General features: G+C 49.0%; 1 protein-coding gene across 2 annotated transcripts in view; it reads right to left on the bottom strand.

Annotated features, from left to right (window-relative positions):
- Nucleotides 1–20,649, bottom strand: part of CRMP1 (collapsin response mediator protein 1) — a gene marked incomplete at both ends in the record, with an annotated part of 67,543 nt that overhangs the window by 13,457 nt on the left and 33,437 nt on the right. For both annotated transcript variants that reach the window (XM_082838647.1, XM_082838648.1), the window contains 7 exons: nt 108–278; nt 950–1,091; nt 3,982–4,138; nt 6,786–6,906; nt 8,195–8,263; nt 13,779–13,859; nt 15,765–15,826. In XM_082838647.1, coding sequence (XP_082694773.1) covers nt 108–278; nt 950–1,091; nt 3,982–4,138; nt 6,786–6,906; nt 8,195–8,263; nt 13,779–13,859; nt 15,765–15,826 — 803 coding nt within the window. The remainder of the gene's footprint in view (nt 1–107; nt 279–949; nt 1,092–3,981; nt 4,139–6,785; nt 6,907–8,194; nt 8,264–13,778; nt 13,860–15,764; nt 15,827–20,649) is intronic.

Below are 20,649 nucleotides of genomic sequence, written 5' to 3'. Positions count from 1 at the left end.
TAGTTGGAAAATTCATTAAGTCATTTTTAACCAGAGGCTTCTAAAATGATTGCAGAGCAAGAATTGTTCACCCAAGCCAGGAGTGTCACTGATAAACCAGGACTTACCGACTTGTGACTCTTGGCTGTTATGGTCTTCACCTTGTCAGGGTCCCAGATGACCACGTCGGCGTCTGAGCCCACGGCAATCCGCCCTTTTCTGGGGTACAGGTTAAAGATCTTGGCTGCATTCGTGCTGGTAACAGCAACAAACTGGTTCTCATCCATCTTGCCAGTAGCCTGAAGACAAGATCCGTTGGTGAAAAGAGCATCTCATAACAGGACCAGAAGGGGCAGACAGGCACAGATCGAAACCAGCCAACAGGAGTCCTTACAAGGACTCTGGAGTTTTCTCCTCTCCCTGCTGAAACCAGGCCACCCTGAAACAGTGCCAGAGGCCTGGCTTCATCAGAGCGGAAACGTAATTAACCGTTCAGAGGTGTGATGACATTTCCACAACGGCCACCCTGACATCTGGTCAGTTTCATTGGGCCCAAGTTTAACAGAAAATAAAAATCTACTGTTTCCAAGTGAGTGATCAAGGTGTGACCTGGGGATTCCTTACGCAACAGGAAGCCTCCATACCCACTCTCAACCCTAAACCCAAACACACACGGTTTACAAAGTCATCTTTACGTGGACAAAGATGTGGTTCAAAACAAAACAAAACAGAACATTTTCATCCTAAGACTAAAGGACAGCTGCTGTCACATCTGCAAATGCAAAGGACACCACAGGACTCGCGCTGCGTTCTTAAGGGTCACGTGTTTTCCGTGTGCCCTCCTAGTGCATTCTGTTTCTGCCTCAAAGTAAGAAGGGAATTTTAAGAACCAGAAGTGCATAATGCATGGCTTTGATGGGCAGGAGGGGTGTTTCTAGAATATTCCAGGAGAGAGACGGCGCCGCCTTACCACTGCCTTGTCCCAGACCACGGTCATCCGCTCCTCTATCCCGTTGACGCCCTCAGGGATCAGAGTGAAGTTGTCCTTGCCCACCGCCTTCTGGGCAGTGCTGTAGGGACAGTGGCCGCTGCCTGTGACCTGCAGGTCTCCACTGGCAAAGACAGAACAGGGTGGGGTTCAGACCTGAGCTCATGGTGAGGAGCGGACCCTGACTTCAGACGCCCAAGGAGGCTGTGAAACTCAAACCCCACAGAGATCTGGGGCACATCACAGGCCTTACTGAGTGACACCGGAAGGCCCTGTGGCCTTTGGTGTCTTGTTGAAGACGGGAAAGAGGCCTGTGCGTCGGGAGAGGGTTCTGTTCGAGTGTGGGCTCCAGCTGGTCCAGGTAAGGCTCTCCGGGTCAGCCTCCTCCTGCCCTAAAACGCTCTGATCCTGGGGCAGTGGGTCTGTTCTTTCACCCCCCAGAGAGCCCACAAGGCCTCAAGATGCTGCAGGCATCTGTGAGGAGAGACTTGCTGAGAACAGAAGATGCTAGAGGCCAACAGAGTGACTCTGCTTCCATGCATCTCACTAGACCCGTGAACAGCCCCTGATGCGATCTGACTTTGCAAATCCAGCAGGTCTGCTTTTAAATCCCAGAACTGCCACCTCCTGGCCCGGCTAGTCACTCCTCTTTTCTTTATGCGTAAAATGGAAAAGAGAATGGAACCTTCCGTCCCGGATCACCCTGAGGAGACAATGAGCTACTTGCCTGGCGCACGGCAGGCGCCAAAGATGCCAACTCCCTTGCTCCTCTCTCCATCCTCCACCTCTTCTCTTTAAAATCGAGTGCTCGGTGAATTTTATGCTACGTGAATTTTATCTCAATGTTTAAAAAAGAAGAAAAAAAGCTGAGTGGAGCCAATGAATGAATGGATGAGTGACTGAATGAATATATAAATAAGTGAGTGAATAAAACCCAGCTCCAGCACGTGCCTGTGTGTCTCACAGAGTCACGGATGTTCGTGCTGGAAGGATGGTCATGTCCCTGGCCTCGTGTCTCCGCCAGGTCACATGGGAAACCATAATGTGCTGACCTTGGTCTCCCTCTGTAAGGCTGTTGATTTAAGGTCTGGCTAATGTTTCTGTGCTGTGCCGGGAGGACAAAATGCTATTCACTGGTTGTAGCAAAGTGACACAAGCTCACTGGGTTTGCTTTTCTGTCACTCAGGCTTTGGAGAGAAAATACTCTGGGGCTATATGATGAGCCCCTAACTGGCATCTGAATTAATGGAATAAGTGGAGCTTTATTTTGTGATTTTCAACGAGGGGCCAGCCTCCATTTCGGGGCCCCAGGGCATGTTAGCAATCATGTAGACGTACAGAAATATATTTGGATGTGACATTCACTCATCTATTCAACAAAGGTGTGTTGCACACTTCCTGTGTCTGGCATGGTCTTAGGCAATGGGGATGCATCTATAAGCAGAAAGAGACAAATTCCTGTGTTCATTAGCTGACATTCCAGTGCAGGGTGAGCGGGGGGCGGGGGTCAGGAACATACAGTCAGGAGAATGAGAGTTAGGGTGAGTGGCGGGGGTGATGGGGTAGCGCTGGGACTGCCGTTTTTAAGAAGATGATCAGAACTATCTCACTGAGAAGAAATCTTCCAGCAAAGATCTGAAGTTGGCAAAGAGCAAACCGCAAGATGACGAAGAAAAGAGTGCTAGGCAGGGGTAGGGTGAGTGCAAAGGCCCTGTGGCACCATCCTGCCTGGGGTCTAGTTAGCGTGACACCAGTGGGATGGACCGAGGGAGCCAAGGGGGGAAGAGGACCAGGCGAGGTTAGTGAGAGCGAGGGCAAGATCAGGCTCAGCCTTGAGGGACATTGTGGGAACTTGTGTTTCTCTTTGAGAGGAAAGGAGCCTGGAGGTCTCCTGGCAGAGGGCTGGCTTGGTCTGATTTCGGTTTTAAAATATCTGAGTGTCTTTTGAGAACAGATTGCGATGCGATAAGGGTGTGGAAGGGGCAGTATGGAAATAGAGAGCCTTGTCGGGAGGTGAGAAATGATGGCCCTTGAGCCAGGATGGCTGCAGCCAAGGGGGCGAGAAGCGGCCAGATGCCAGGGCCTTTGGTCCGTGTCCTGCCGTCTCCCGAGATGGGCAAGACTGTGGGAGCAGCAGCTTCATGGGGGAAGCTGGGGGGTTTGTTTTGGACTTGGAGCTGCCCACCAGCCATCGGGCTGCAGACGCCAGGTATGTCATGGGCTGCTGCAGCATTTAGGGAAAAGGAGAACACACCCTCACCCCCTTACAGTTCTTTCTGATTAGAAGTCCCACCTTATTCTCGCCCCTCAGGAAAACTCTTATGCATCCCCTGGCTCTGGGCCTGATGTCACTTCCTTCAGAAAGCCTTCCAAGCTTGCATCTCCGCTTCCAGAGCAGCCTGCACACCTCACCGCTTAGCCTTCTCCCATGGCCTTAAGTGTTCTTCCCTCACACTGGCTGATGGCAGAGAAGGGGTTAAAGTAGCTGTGCTCCTACTGTGTGCAGGAAGCAGAGTGTAATGCAGTGGCCGCTGTGAACCCTGAATTCCAGGCCTTTTACCTACGCCGTCTCACACCCGCCTCTGCAGTAGGTACTGTATTCTCCCCACTCTGCCGATGCGTCAACTGAGGCAGAGACATTACAGGTTATGTGACATGGCCAGGGTGACACAGCCAATTAGCGGCTGAGGCAGGATTAGGGTCCTGGTCTCACATTCCTAATTCTGGGTGTTTCCCAATACACCACAGTGCCAGGCACACAGAAGGTGCTTAAATAGCGCTGAATGAGTGGGAGGTGACCTATAGACATGAATGGAGCGGTTACTGACTCAAAGGCCCAAAGGCCTGCTGTAAGCAACCCGGGGTTTTGTCCTGAGGTCTCCCGGGCAGCCAACCCGAGGCCCCTTCCCAAGTGTGTCTGAACCAGCTGCGATTTCCTATCCTTCAACCCTCCGCTCCCAAAAGTCCTGCCCCGCTGCCCAGGCCCACGAGCCCGTCACCCCCGGGGCTCTCACCAGGCCAGCAGGGAGGTCAGGTAGTCGGGCGTGGTAGGGTCCGGGCTCAGGGGAGGGGAGGTCACGAAGGCCGCCGCCTTGGCCCAGTTCTTGCTCCAGTAATGGGTACCATCCGTCCCCAGACTGGCAGCGATGGGCTCGCCGAAAACGACGGGGCCTTGGGAGGCAAACACAAACACGCGTGGTTGAGAGCGAATGGTCTCTCATGGGAGATGCGGGCGCAGGAAAGTAGAATCTCGAGGCTGAAGAATGAGACTGGGGATAAGTCGCCCATCCTTCCCCCAGGCTCCACCCCCACCCCCCACCAGAGCCCCAGATCCTCGGCCACCAGGCACTCAGCGCCCCGCTGTCCTGCTCAGCAACCTTCTGGACTGTGAATGCTTTTAGCATTTGGATTTGACTATTTCTGACTATTATCTCTTTTTACGATGCTCAACCAAAGCACAGAGACCTGATGTCTCGGTTTGGATTCCGCCAAAAGCAGATCTTCAAATGAAAAATCGAGTTCAGGAGTTTTATTCGGAGGTGATTCCAGGAAACAACTCGGTGGGGACTGAGGAAGTGACACAAGGCAGAGAGAGAAGCTAAGGAAAGATGAGTTACCACCGAGTCATGGCCTTGGGCACGCGCAGCTCAGTGCACTGGGGACCCCGGGAGCCTCAGAGCCATCCCACGCCACAGGAGCGAAGGGGCCAGGACGTGCGGCCACCAACCCACTACTGGAGGGCTCCTTTCTGAGCATTCGCTTTCCCGAAAGTCCAGTTTGCCTTCCAGGGAGTGGGCCACATGTGTTTCTGCCGGAACAAAACCCCAGGGGCAAAGTCCCAAGTGAGAATCCCCACAGCAGAGAGAGTGCCAAGGGGACGACGTGGGCCCAGGGTTCTGTGGCATCAGTCCGAGGCCACCCTGCTGACAAGCGAGAGGTAGGCTTTGGGTTCCAGCAGCCTGGCTCTGGGACGGCAACTCCCAACAGCACAGCGGTGCTGGGACTGCTCTGGACGGTTCTGCCCAAGACAGCAGCCACCAGCCTCACGTGGCCCTGGAGCGTAAGAAACAGGGCTAACGCGACTGAGGAGCCAACTGAAAAAGTGTACTTAACTTTACTTAAATTGAAAAAGCCACGAGAGGGTGGTGGTCGCTTTATTTCTCGGCAGCTCCAGGACCTGCAGGCTTAGCTCGCCGGCACGCTTACCGCTGCTTCCAGATTCTTGTTACCTCTCTGAGCGGCAGTTTCCTCATCTGTAACCTGGGGCTGGTCCTCAGCAAGCTGTGCTAACCTAGATCACTCTCTGTACAATGCCTCTACTCGTCAGCTTGCCCTCAAAAATACTAAAACTAGGTGTTTGGGGTTCACCGCTGCTCTGTCCCACACGGAAACCACCTGCCACCTGTGGCTTTCAGGCATTTGGTCTGAGTCGAGATGTGCTGTAAGGGTGAAATACACACTGGATTTCAAGGACGGTACAGAAAAATAATGCAAAATATCTTAATCCGTTTACACTGATTACACGTGGAATGAATATTCTGGATATATTAGGTAAAATAAAATACATAATTAAAGATTTTTAAGAATAGGGCCGCTTACACTTCCCATAAAGGGTTCCTGTAAGAAAGGAGGGGCATCCTGCATGCAGAGGGTGGTGGATGCAGTCAGGGCTGTGTGGCTGTTGTGGATTTCCAGCCGGCTGCCCCCTCCGACCCAGAGCTGCCGGTCAACCTCATACGACTCCCAGAAAGTAGACGGGTGGACCTTGCCCAGGTGGTGAACATCCTTGGTGAATGTCCACAGGACGAAAGGATTCTAGCGACTGTCTTCGTGTGACGTGTGCTACCCGCTCTGTCATTCTCTCTCTCTCTCTCACCCTGAATTAGGGAAGGAAGGCTGCTTTGGGCAACCTTCATTCTCTATCTGGTGGGTGCTGGGGACTGTGGGCCTCAGTCAAGAAGGCCTGGGGACCACACTCGGGTGGTTCCTCTGAGTCTCCTGGGGAATGGCCACCACACAGGTCAGAGCCGCTCAGAGCACCAGTGGCGCCTGTGCCCCAGGGTCCTCAGGAGCCCTCGGGACCCACCAAGGACTTGGCTGGAACTTCACACCTGTGAGCCCATCGGGTCCGTTTCGAGATGAAACAACAGTAGCTCAGAGAGGTTAAGTAGTGCGTCCAAGTCTTAGAGCTGGAGGCTGCCTTCCTGCCACACTCCCTTGATGTCCAGCACTGGGCTGTCCCCAGACCCTCTGGCTCTGGAAGAACACCTTCCTCCTTCCCAACCTGCAGCTGAGACTCTGTGTGGGCCCCACGGTGGAGTCTGGGTGCAGGCACCCGCTAAGAGGCCCTAGATAGGGGACCCAGGATGAAGGGCCCAGAGAGAGGACCAGAAAGGGGGCGGGCAGGGACCAAGAGCTGATGCAGCCCTGGCTCCATCACTTCTTTGATGTGAAACCCAGGGCAGAACTTGGAACTCTTCACAGATCTTTAAGATACACGGTCTCATGTGACCCACAAGGAGGGGATAATTACCTTAGCTACAAATGGGGAAACCGAAGCTCAGACCTCTTATGCAAGGTCACGGCCGGGGCCCATGGCACCCCAGGAATCAAACCTGAAAACACCTGCACACCTTGTGCCGGCCCACCATCCCAAGCTCCCTTTTCAACCTGGCCTACGGGGCCCAGGCTGCAGGCAACTGGCAGAATGTCTCTGCCCTGGGGAGTGGCTCCGTCAGTGAACTTGATGAGCCTGTTGGACACGCCCCTTCCTCACCCCGCAGCTTCCCGCAGGAGGCCCACGCGCTGGGCTGCGTACCCTTCTTCCTGGCCAGGGTGATGATGTCCGCCGCGCTCCTGCTCATCACCTTGGTGATGTACACAGGGCAGTTGATCCGACCCGCGATGGTGATGGCTCGGAACACGGCCTCGGCCTCCAGCTGCAGACACAGCAAATACATGGGTCACAGGAGGGAGAGGTGGGAGGCAGCACCCACCCTGAGTTCCTAGGGCCTCTCCCTGACCAGGCTCCTGTGATTCTCCTTAAGTGTGGTCAGAGGGAAATCTACTGCATCAAGAGAGGAAAATACTGTAGATTTTTCAAAAGGAAGGAAAAACTAAGAATGTATCTGGCTAGAGGGCTGGAAGGCAGAATTATGTTTTTCCTTTGCTTGGAAGTATTATGCACGCTCTGTTAGAAGGAGATCGCCTAGGCAGTAGAGTCATCAAAAGGCCCATAAAGTGGTCGGTTACCTATAAAATGCCTGACATCAGGGAATACAGGTGTCCAACATGCATTCCTTCCTTCATTTGTTCAATAACCAAGTGAAACCACCTGCTGCGGGGTTTGGCCTCTGCCCCCGCTAGAGCAGACAGTAGGACCTGTGATGTATTGTTTTAATTTCCGGTCTGCCGAGCTGCTAGTGGCTGGCAGGAAGCCACAGCCACGTGCCAGGAGTCCAGCCACACCCAGAAGGGTCCCCAGGCTGCTCACATGCCTGAAGGTGGTGGCAACGTCCACGTGTTATAAGGGTTTGTAGACACTGTCTCAGGTCTGTCCTGGTCTCACCAGGGACTGGGAACCCAGCTCGTGGGCGTGGAGCTCACGTCTGGAGCACTGGGCCCGATCAGGAACCTCCGGGTAAGGAGTCTGTGTACTCGTGTGTTGGGTCCCATGTCCGGCACAGGCTGGCCTAGAGCGGAGGTCCGGGAAGACTACTAATGATCTCATGAGACACCAGAAAATACTGGACGTCCGTCCTGTTCCATGCCCAACCTGCTTGCCTTCCTTCTACCCGCCGTGTCCCGCCACACATGTGCCGTATCACTCCCAGGGGATTCGTCCCTTGTCGAGTCTTAGAGCACAGCGGATAGGAGGTCCATGCAAGGGCAGTTGTTTTGAAGTCCTCTGCCTGGGACGTGGGGCTCCACTTTCCTGTCATCAAATACACCTTGTCCTCAGTAGGGATTCTGAAGTGTCCATGGGACCATGGTGTGAAGTTCCCGGGCCCTGGGAGAGGCAGAACCTTTCCAGGCTCCTCTGATCGACCTGCAGGCCCCAGGGCTCCCAAGCCCGAGGGCAGACCCGGAGAGGACCACACGTGCTGGGGTGCTCACGTAGGGGAAATGAGACGGAGACGGGGGCTCTAGCCAGGCTGTTCCAGCTGGAACAGCATCGGGGTGAGCTCTCAGCTATGTCAGAGTCACACCCAGTGGAGGCTCCTTTACCTCTTCAGGTCTGCTCAGAGCGTGGCCCTCAGGACCCGTGATGCCCATCTCTAAGATCCGCTTTTGTTCCTACAAGACAAGAACGAATGAGTCAGTGATTACGGAATGTCAGAGCCGGGAGAGGCCAATCCTCCAGCCCCGTTAGACAGATGGGGCAGCTGAGCCCAGGACAGGGAGTGGTCTGCATGGGGTCTAACGGGCTGCGGCGATCCACAGCTTCTTTGCTCCCTCCACTACCCCTGCCCACCTTCCCTCTTTGCAACCCTGGATATCCCCGTCCACACCTGCTCTATTCAACACCACGGGACCAGTGAGAGGAAGTAGGATTATACGAAATTAGCCTTAAAGGCCACCCAGCGCTCTTCCAACTTCCAAGTCTCTGCTGCAGGGTAAGAGAGAAGGAAGATGAGTGGTGTTTGGGTATGACATGGATGCAGAAATCAAACTGGGCATCCAGCTCCGGAACCGACCGTCTCTGTCGGTTCTGAGCCTCAAGGTTCTCTTCTTTTTTTTAAATTGAAGTGTAGTTGATCTACAATGTTGTGTTAGTTTCAGGTGTACAGCAAAGTGATTCAGTTATACACACACACTCATATATATATTCCTTTCAGATATTTTTCCCTTACAGGTTTACAAAATATTGAGTAGTTCCCTGTGCTATACAGTTGGTCCTTGTTGGTTCTCTATTTTATATATAGTACTGTGTATATGTTAATCCCAAACTCCTAATTTATCCCTCCTCCGCTTCTCCTGTGGTAACCATAAGTTTGTTTTCTATGCCTGTGAGTCTGTTTCTGTTTTGTAAATAAGCTCATTCGTATCATTTTTTTAGATTCCACATATAAGCGATACCACATACTTGTCTCTGTCTCAGTATGATAATCTCTAGGTCCATCCATGTCGCTGCAAATGGCATTATTTCATTAATCTTCTCTTCTTTACATTGGAAACAACAGCACCTACACACCGGAGTTGCTATAATACATCACTGAGGTGGCAGATGTGAAATGCTCACACGATACCTGGTGTATAGCAAGGGCTCGTTGTTGGTCAGCCAGCTCTCATTTTCTCTACTGTAGTTTCCTCTTCCTGGTACCTGTCTTTCTAGCAGGACAACTCTACCTCAAGCTTATCATATAAATGAAAGAGTTCCCTGAGCCATTGTAGCCCAGATACAAATCTATTTGCTCCAAGGCTCCAAGGTGCCCCCTCCTTAGGAATACTGTAGTATCTCAAAACTAATATTTTTACGTTGCCCAGGTGTCAGCTGTGCTGCTAATTTTAACTTCCGCAGTTTCTGTAACATCATTCTGGAACACAGCCCTACGAGGAGCCCCAGGCCCTATCAACCATAAAACAATCATAATTTCAACTGTGCATTTATGGTTATTAAGCTCGAGTTTATTATAAGAACATAAGCTGGAAACAGTTTCAAGATCTAACAGCTGGGGTGGATTTAAGTAAAGAATGGAATAATGTCAGCTCTTGAAGATGGTGTTTACAAGGCATTTTTGTAAACTGTTTACAACAAGATTTATGATAGGGAGACATCCCTCTGGAAGATTATTTAAATGTCAGTTACTATTTCTGTTGGAAGGAAGGAGGAGAAAAAAGGAAGGAGGACAAAAGATGATGTAGTGGGGGAAAAACACAGATCACAAAAGACTAGAGTAGGGTTTCCAGTCAAAATTCATGGGCTGAGCACACACATTATTTTTACTCCACCCTGAAACTCTGCTAAAGTGACAGGAATGGTACACAAGAACCAAGAGAATGCAGAGAAGATAACAGAAACAAAATTTTGGAAGCTGGGAAGCAGATGTACAAAAGGTAACAGATTTATTGGAGCTGAGAAAACTCAATCTTAAGTTGGCAGCGAGGAAAGCTAAGAATTCCCTGATGTAAAGCTTAAGAACTGGGGACTCCAAACTCAACTTTTCACACACATTTGGTGGGATATAGGTTGGTACACCCTGGAAAACAGGGTAGCAGTAACTGTAAGACCTGAATATGTGCACACCCACGACCCAGAAATCCCCCTCCTACGTACTTACCAACAGAAATGGGAACATATGTTTAACAAAAGACTGAACAAGAATGTTTAAGGACGCTTTATACACAGTAATCCTAAATTTGAAACTATCCAAACATCTATCAACTGAAGAACAAATTGTGACCTATCCCTGCAGTGGAATTCTACACCATGATGACAGAGAGAATACTGTTGCTTCAGGTAACAATAGGGATGAATCTCACAAACCTATTGATCAAAAGAAGCCAGATGTAGGGCTTCCTTGGTGGCGCAGTGGTTGAGAGTCCGCCTGCCGATGCAGGGGACACGGGTTCGTGCCCCGGTCTGGGAAGATCCCACATGCCGCGGAGCGGCTGGGCCTGTGAGCCATGGCCGCTGAGCCTGCGCGTCCGGAGCCTGTGCTCCGCAACGGGAGAGGCCACGACAGTGAGAGGCCCGCGTACCGCAGGGGAAAAAAAAAAAAAAGAAGCCGGATGTAAAAGAGTACCTACTGTGTGGTTTCATGTTTATGAAGTTCAAAACCAGGCAAACCTATGATACATGTGTTGGGCAGCTTTTAAGAGGTTCGCAGTGAGCCTGCCTCTGCTTGCACGTGGGCTGTACCTGGCACCCTGCTTCCAATGAGCAGAACACGAGGAAAGAGATGGGATGTCATTTCTGAGGTTAGGTTACAAAGGGACTCCCACTTCTCCCTTGCTCACCCTCTCCTGCTCTCTCACTTGGAAGGAAACAGGTCACCATGCTGTAGCTGCCCATGTGGCAGAGAACCAAGGGGGCCTCTGTCTAACAGCCATCAAAGAATAAAGGACAACAGTGTGATAGCGTGCAAGGAACTGAATCCCAGAAGCAACCCTCTGAGTGGGAATCCTGCAACCCTCTGGAAAGGAATCCTGCCCCAGACCAGCCCTGAGATGACTGCAGCCCTGCCTGACACCTTCACGGCAGCCGGTGAGAGACTCTGAGCCCGAAAACCCAGCCAAGCCACACCTGGACTCCGGACCCACAGGACCATGACGTGGAAAACGTTTTTTGTTTGACGATGCTAAATTTAGGGGGTAATTTGTTATGCAGCCACAGAGAACTGAAACAGATTTTGGTATTCAGAAGTAGGGTGCTGCCACAGCAATTAACTAAAAATGTGGGAGTGGCTTTGGGAGCGGGCAGTGAATGGAGGCTGGAAGAATTTCAAGGCATGTCTTAGGGAAAGCTGGTCTCAAATGGACTGTTAGTAGAAATATGGACTTTGAGGACCTTGCTAGTGAGAGCTCTAAAGGAAATGAGGCGTCTGTTATTGAAAACTGGAGGAAGGGGAATCTTGTTATGTAGTAGCAGAAAGCTTGGCAACACTGTCACCTGTAGTGGTGTGGCAAGGGGCAAATGTGTCTAATGAACTCGGGGATCTAGCTGAGGAGAGTCCCCAGCAAATTGTCAAGGTACCGCCTGGCTTCTTCTTGCTGCTCATAGTAAACAGTAAAACGTGAGAGGGACAGATAATTGAGGGTGTGCCCACAGATCCTCTCAATCAAGTTAAGGCCTCTAGGAAGCTCAAGGATGTACCTCTTGGCGGTCTGACCAGGAGAAGGAGGGCTTATTGAAAAGAAATCTGTGGGTATCTTTTGTCTAATGGGGTGAATTCCAGTGAGATTCAGAGGAGGCCCACAAAGGTTTTGGGAAGGTTATCTTAGCAAAACACCGGCAGCCTGGACTGGACGGGATAAGACATACAAAATGAATGGAGGCAGTTGGACTCCTAAAATTCTACTGTGCAGGAAGCAGGCTGAGAAAATTCCTCAGCTGCAAGCATGGGCTACCTTTCATGAAAAGGAAGGATGGGACCAATAGCCCAGAAGGTGGAGCCAAGAGCCATGGAGAATTATTCTCAGGCTTCAAGACCTAATCAAGGAACTGCCAACACTTGTCTAACTGGATTTCAGAACTGCTATGGACCAATGACTCCTGGTGTTTTCCACTGTCCCTTTTTCAACAGGAATGCCCACCCCACCACTATATGTCGTGTGTTGAGTGGGGGGGGGGGCGGGGGAGAGATAACTTGCCTATTTTCTTCAAAGACCTACATATTGTAGGGACTAGACCCAAGAAGCCTCATCCACACCTAGACCTGGCTTAGATGATTCCAGTCTTTGATGGTGTAATGAGGTGAGAGTTTGGAGGACCCTGGAAAGGAATGAATGCGTTTTGCATGTGAGAGGGTCATCAATCACTGGGGGGCCAGAGGAGAGGCTGGCAGACAACCTCTGATACGGCTCCCAGTGACCCTCATTTCCCAGCATTCATACCTTTGTACCATCCCATCTTTTGGGGTGAGGGCTGGATTTAGTGACCTCTTGCCAATGACCAGAATACTGCTGTGTGATTGCTGTGTGATGGTACTGAGTTGTGTTCTTTTATTTTGAATTTGAAAGAATTTCAATTTTACAGAAAAACTGCAAGAACACAAATAGTAAGAAATAAAGACAATAGCTAACCTTAAGAGTGAAGCTTCAGATCTCATGCCCTTAACCGTCATGCTGCAGTTCCACTGGGTTTTGGAACCAGATGGAACTGTATTCACATCCTGGCTCCGATGCCCCATATAACAGTGGGCAAGTTATTACTATCTGAGCCTCAGTTTCCCTACCTATGAAATGAGGATGTACATACTCCTTAGCGTCACGCACGGCATTAACTACCTTCACTGGATGCATCCAAACCTCCCATATGCCTGATCTTGATTCGTGGCATCGTGATCCACCCTGCACAGGGACCAAGCAGCCATCCTTGACTTCCTCTCCTTCCCCCATCCAATCAATCGATGAGTCCTGTAGACTGTGCACCTTCCCTATCATATTCTTGCCTCTTCCACCTCCGCTCTGTCTCCTCTCTTCATTTCCTGTGAGAATTGCTGGAGCAAAACCTAGCTGACTTTATTCTATTCCCATCAAATTATCCACCCTGTAGCCAGAATGATCAAAATGGGTTCACGTCTCACACTACCCAAAACTCCTGAATGGCTACAGCCTGTTACATGTCCAACATTGCTCTACACATACACGATATCATTTAATCCTCACAACCACACTGCAAGGCAGATGCTTCTAAATGAAGCACAGGAGCCTTCGTGGGGTAGAGTTCCTCGCCCAACGTCAGGAGGCCAGACTGGAACACCTGCTTCCAGCCTGAGCTCTGTCCATTAGCCCCGCTCTCAAGTCGTGGGGGATGATGAGCAACCCCAGCTTCCAAGCATTTTCTTTCACATCCTTATTTGTTGCTCATGCAAACCCGCCATGGTTCACAGGGCAGTAATATTACCCCCATTGTACAGGTGAGAAAATCGAGGTTCGCAAGGAGGAGGCAATTATGACCTGCCAAAGGCCACGCTGCAGATAGTGTGTGCGTGACTCACACCTGGAGTGCCTGACATGCCATCCGGTTCTTGGCTTGACCCTTCATTGTCTGGTGAGCTGGCTGACCAATGCCTCCACCCCCTTTTCTCGTATCCTTTACAAGGAGAAGGAGACTGAGGCGGAAGAGGTGGAAACTCACACCACTCACCTGAGCTATCAAATCTCCATTTTCTGCGTGGACCAAGATCACAGCTCCCAGCCCCTTAAGGAAGGTGAAGGCTTCGTAGAGCTAAGGAGGGATAAAGGGGGGTTGGGGTGAGATAAAGATATCACAGCACGAGCACTTGCGAAGACTGCTCTTACTACTAACACACAGTCATCCACCCGCCAGGATGCTCCATCCACATCAATGGAATGCGTCGCTCAACAAGTAAGAACTGGAAAAGATTTTCCCTTGACCCTGACACCCTCCAGATCCAAGGGCAGAAAGTCTGGGTGGGGGAGAGGCGCACAGCTGATAAAAGTGACACCGAGGCGTGATTATATCCACAATTATACCCACGCGAGCCTTTGCTTTCTTTGTGGCTTTGCTCCCCTGGAGCGTGACGTTGTTAATGGTGACAACTGCAGCTGAGAAGCTGTCTTCCGTTTTACTGAAATTGTATAACTAAACCTGCTATGCCTGTACCTTAGCCACCACCAATCATAGGACATGTGTACATCTTTACAAAAATTCCAACTCCTGTCACTTTATAGACCAATTGGGGTCGAGAGACCAAGTCCTCCAATAACTTGAATACTCAGATAACATGTGTCCTGCCAGGCATCACCTTATTTCGCCAATCCAGGCCCTGTCCACTGTCCCGTGCCCTCTTCCCACCTGTGAAGGATCTGCAATCAGACATTTGCACCTGCTGAGGACCAAAGCCACAGGTTCCCTCCCCGGGGACTCCTGAATCTCAACTTTGCCCTCCTTGCATATAAGATAACGCCTCCCTTGTCCAGGATGTGTGCTTTCAGATGTAGACAGCAGGTGGGGGAGGCACTTGGAGGCATGAAGCAATTTGGAGGACCCACACCCAAAGTCTGCTCAACTCTGACTCTAACCAGGGCTTCAGTGAAACAGACATTAGAATGAAACAGGTGAAAATTTCAATCACACTAGAGAGACACATGCTATTGTTTCCATGAAACTGAACAAACTTTCAGCCTTTTGGTTTCCAGGCCATCTCGGGGTAAGTTATATTATGTAACTCCAAGGGTCTATTTTGAAAGGTAAGACATGGGTGCTTCTTCCATTGCACATGAGACCCCATGGGGATAATGAAAACCAGCTTATTAACACTCGTATGCCTGCTGTGTGCCAGGCACTGCCCTAGAGCTTTACTTGTATTAAATCGCTTAATCCTCCGACATCTTCTCGGAGGCAAGTGCCATGAAGGGCCTAAAGCACAGAGAGGTTAGGAAATCTGCCCCAGGCTGCACAGCAGAGTCAGGGCTTGCTGCCAAGCAGCCTGGCTCCAGCAGCCGTGCCCTTTGCCACCACACTGTCCCACCTTTCTAACAAGCAGAGGGCAGGGCAATAATAACAAAACCAAACCAAGAGTCCCAGTGGTGTTAAGAAGGCCAGGTGCCTGATAAATTGTACCCCCTACACCTGTACTCCTTAGACCACCTTCTTCCTTGACTCATCTCGTCCACAGAACAGCTGTTTGAGGTTGTTAGGGCCAGAGATGATCACGTCGTATAGATGAGAAAACTGAGAAAGGACGTGACTTGCAATTGGCTGGAGGGACAGCCAGGGCTCTCCTCCAGGTCAGAGCTAAGGTAATGGTCCCCAAACTCGCTTGAGCCCCAGAATCAACTGCAGAGGTTTAAGAAAGTACAGATTCCTGAACCGAGCATATGTGATGGAATATGAGTCTGTGTATTTAGTGAGCTCTTTAGATGAGGCTGAAGATGAGCCGAGTTCGGGAACCACCAAGCAGGGGATCCCTGCTCCACGCCACTCGTACAGGCAGAAAGGAATGCAGGTCCAGGGAAGGGCGATGACTGACAGCTCAGCGTCAGAACCAGGACTTGAACCCAGCGCCCTCCCTGGCCTACTCTGACATCTCCCCTGCCCTGTGCCGCTTTGCCTGACAAGGCAGGCCTATTCCTGCCCAAGGGAGGCGAGGGGTGTACAAGGACCTACCTGGCTGTCGGACATTTGGTAGAGATCCTTATAGGCCATGTAGACTTGGAAGGAGTTGACACCTGTTTCAAGATAAAAAAGAGAGTAGAAAAATGCATTTAAGAGGAAAGGACACGTCTTTCCAGTAAATCGATAAGCACTGCACAGGGTGGTAACAACCAAGACAGAAGGGTGCCACCAGAATTCACAGCAGGGGCACCTAAGCCAGCCTGGGGGTGTGGGTGAGGGTCCGAGGAGGCCTCCAGGGAAGGTGACATGTCAGCTGAGTCTGAAGGAGAAGGAAGAGGAGGGGGGAAAGGAAGAAGGGGAGGGGGAGGAGCCGGGGGAAGGCAATTATCTGGGCTGAGAGGGATGGGTATGCATGGCATGGACAGCAAGGAGGATAAAAAGACATTAGGATGCGGGTACTGGAAAGTGTCCTGTGGCTGAAGCAAAAAGGAGCATGTGCTTAAAAAAAAAAAATCACTTTTTTTTTATTACGGTAAAATACACATAACAAAATTTACCATCACAACCGTTTTTAAAGTGTACAATTCAGTGGCATTTAGAGCATTCACCACGTTGTACAGCCATCACTACTATCTCGTAGAACACGTGCTTTTAAAGCAAGGGAATGACTCGATCAGGCTTTGTCTCAGAAGGACAGTTCTGGAAGGAGGATGGGTGTGCAGAACAGCAGGGAGAAATGGAGAAATAGAGTTGGAGGATGCTGAAGGCAAAAGAGTCGGGTGGGCTGAGGCTCCGAGCGGGAGGATGCAAAAAGGTTGAAATGACAGGACTTATTGTGCAGCCAGCGGGGAGCAGAGGAGGTGGGGGGAGGACTGTTTCTTAATATGCCTTCAAGTGGCTGAGGACAGGGACCACATCTTATGTATTATTTCATCTTGCACATCCACAACATGTGCTGTGCCATTAATGTTTGTTGATGGAATCAGGAATCCTTTGGATAAGAAAAAGAAGAAATTCAGGCAAAAGTACTAAATGAGATTGAGACTTCTTTTCCACTAAGCAACAGTGAAGACAAGCCAAAAATCGTTTCTGGTCTAGAAAACCTTGGCAACAAAAATTTCTTTTCCCAAAAGATTAAGAAAAATTAAAAGAAAAAATAATATTCAGAGATTAACATAAAAGTATCAGTCTCTATTTAATCAAGTATACTTACATACAAAAACAAAAACCCAGTTATATACACAGACACAGAAGAACCATCAGTGGGTAAAACAGGTAAATCCATAGTGAGAGGCAAATTCATAGCCTTAAATGCTTCATTATTTTTTGAAGGAGAGGGGGAGCATACATCAACTGAGTAAGCTTCTATGATAAGAATCTTTAAAAGAAGAAAATGGAAATTCACCAGAAATTAGAAGTAAACAATACAAATAAAAGCAGAAATAATGAATTGGCAGAATTGATAAATATGCCCTAGAACTGGTTCTTGTGGGTGGGTGGATGGGTTAAAGCTATCTCAGATTAGAAGCTTTCCTCCAAATCATGATAGATTTGACTTGTTATAAATGGAAACTTTCTATAAGTTATTTCTTAAAAATTCAAAATAAAAAGCAAACAACCAACATGGTGAACATATCTGCAACAAATTTAACAAAGGTTTTTTTAAAAAAAACCTCTCATTTAGGGCTTCCCTGGTGGCGCAGTGGTTGAGAGTCCGCCTGCCGATGCAGGGGACACAGGTTCGTGCCCCGGTCCGGGAGGATCCCACATGCCGCGGAGCGGCTAGGCCCGTGAGCCATGGCTGCTGAGCCTGTGTGTCCGGAGCCTGTGCTCCGCAATGGGAGAGGCCACAACAATGAGAGGTCCGCATACCGCAAAAAAACAAAAAAAAACACAAAAAAATACCCCCAAAAAACCTCTTATTGAAAAAACACCAGACAGTGGTTACTTTTGGGGGGAGGAAGGAGTTGTGGCTACAATGGGGGGCCATGAGGCATTTGTTGGGGGTCTTTGTTTGGGGCAAAGTTCTATTTATTACCTGGAAAGGGTAATCTCATCATTCACAAAGCCACATTTTTTCCTTGTGTGGTTTTCTGTATGTTTTGTTTTATATTTAAAAATGCTTAAAATAAAAACAATGAAGCAAAAAAGGCAAACAGAATTTTTAGACAATTTTTTTTAAATGCCTAACAAATAAAGGTGAGAATAAGATTTGGTCTCATTTGGAATCAAAGTAATTCAGATGAAAACCTCAGTACTGTACCACTACCATACGACCCAGCAATTCCACTACTGGGCATACACCCTGAGAAAACCATAATTCAAAAAGAGTCAAGTACCACAATGTTCATTGCAGCTCTATTTACAATAGCCAGGACATGGAAGCAACCGAAGTGTCCATCGACAGATGAATGGATAAAGAAGATGTGGAACATATATACAATGGAATATTACTCAGCCATAAAAAGAAACGGAATCGAGTTATTTGTAGTGAGGTGGATGGACCTAGAGTCTGTCATACAGAGTGAAGTAAGCCAGAAAGAGAAAAACAAATACTGTATGCTAACACATATATATGAAATCTAAAAAAAAAAAAAAAAAAAAAGGTCATGAAGAACCTAGGGGCAAGACGGGAATAAAGATGCAGACCTAGACCTACTAGAGAGTGGAGTTGAGGACACAGGGAGGGGGAAGGGTAAGCTGGGACGAAGTGAGAGCGTGGCATGGACAGATATACACTACCAAATGTAAAATAGATAGCTAGTGGGAAGCAGCCGCATAGCACAGGGAGATCAGCTCGGTGCTTTGTGACGACCTAGAGGGGTAGGGTAGGGAGGGTGGGAGGGAGGGATACACAAGAGGGAGGAGATATGGGGCTATATGTATACATACAGCTGATTCACTTTGTGATACAGCAGAAACTAACACACCATTGTAAAGCAATTATACTCCAATAAAGACGTTAAAAAGTAAATAAAAGAATATTCAAGAATAGAATAAACAGGGAGCATTTCCAAAACTTATGAGACCCCAGAAGTCCTTTTTCATGGAATATTTATTTTCTCACCCATCAAATATTCACTGAGTACTTACAATGTACAAGCACCGTTCTAGAAGCTAGAGATACAGCTGTGAACAAGGTAGGAAGGATCCCTGTCTACATTCTAGTGGAAATAAGCAATGAACAAACAAACAAATAAGATAATTTCATGTAGAAGTAGGAGGCAGAGACTAAACTGGCTGGTAATAGTTTACAGTTTCACAAAACATTTGCAGTGACCCTTCTCAAGAGGTAGAACCTATTTCCTCACTCCTTGAGCGAGGGCTGCTCTCGAGACTGGCTCCGCCCAGCAGAACGAAGCGGAAGTATCAGTGGACACATTCCAAGCCTGGGCCTCAGAGGGCTTGCAGCTCCACTCACCCTTGCGGAGCCACCAAGGGAAGAAGCCCACGAGAGCCTGCTGGGGAAGGGAGGGTGTAGAGAGCGGTCGCACCTGCCCCATCCTCCCAGCTGGGGCGCAAGGCATGAGTGAGCCACGGTGAGCAGAACCGCCCAGCTGAGCCCAAACCAAAGTGCCTTTCCACAGAGCTGTGAGCAAAGAAATAACTGCTGCTTTTCATTAGTTGTGGTAAAATATACCTCACATGAAATTTACCATCGGAGCCATTTGCAAGTGTAGTGGCATTCAGTACGTTCACATTGTTGTGCTTCCATCTCCAGAACGCTTCACCTTGGCAAAACTGAAACTCTGTCCCCATTAAACACTAATTCCATGTTGCCCCTCCCCCAGCCCCTGGCAACCACCATTCTACTCTGTGTCGCTCTATGAACTGGACAATTCTACGCATCTCACATGAGCACAGTCGTACAGCATTTGTCTTTTCTGTGACTGGCTTATTTCACTTGACGTAATGTTCTCAAGGTTCATCCGTGTCGTAGCAGGTGTCAGAATTTCCTTCCTTTTCAAAGCTGAATGACATTCCACTGTAAGGATGGACCGCATTTTGTTTATCCAATTATCCTTTAATGGACATATGGGTTGTTTCCTTCTTTCGACTGGAGAATTAACACCGAGTTCAGACCAGGAGTCTCACGCCTGGTACCAGAGCTCTGACACTATGTATGGGGAGTCAGTGGGCGAGCCTCAGAGAGGTCAGCTTGGTGACTTGCCCAGTGTCACAAGGCCAAGAAGGGTGAGGGCAGGATTCAGATTCAGGCAGCACAACTGCTGGGATCTTTCTACAACCTGGACTATGATTCTGTACAAAACAAGAGTGTGATTCACAGCAACTTCAATGAAGGGATAAAACCATCTGGATATAGAAGCTCAGACTTACGAGACCCAAACTGGTAAATGGGCAAGGAACACAATCGGATATTCACACAAAGGAAAAATGTAAGCAAAATGTTTAAGGTAATTAGCAGTTAAAGAACTGCAATGTTCAATGGTAGACTGACTTTTATTCATCAAATTAGCAAGGATTTCATACAAGTAATAACACCCAATGGTGCAAACATGCACGGAGTGAGAGACATGGGCTGTGCGCATGCAAGTGGGTGCATTTCTGGGGAAAGCAATTTGGCGGTAAGTGTCATGATTTTGAAAAATGTTAAAACCTTGACCCCGTAATGCCATCTCTGGATGGCATTATAAAGATGTTCACCAAACACGATTTACAGTAAAGCAAACAGAAAACCTAAATGCCCAATAAAAAGGAAATAGCTACACAAATTAACCATTACATTGTGTATTACGAGCCATTAAAAAGTAATTAATGAAGAGTAATGATTACTCATAAAACGTTAGGTGAAAAACGGATTCCAAATAACTGCTATCGTATAACTATATATGGAGAAAACTGTCTAAATAGATGGGGAACAGAAAGCAATAATCCTTAATATTAATGGTAAGTGGCAACTGGGGGGGTAAGACCA

The sequence above is a fragment of the Leucopleurus acutus genome (genome assembly GCF_964270905.1).
Source record: "Leucopleurus acutus genome assembly, chromosome: 4".
NCBI classification, from domain to species: domain Eukaryota; kingdom Metazoa; phylum Chordata; class Mammalia; order Artiodactyla; family Delphinidae; genus Leucopleurus; species Leucopleurus acutus.
Note: the sequence above shows the minus strand (reverse complement) of the source record. Positions and strands in the feature narration are given on the sequence as shown.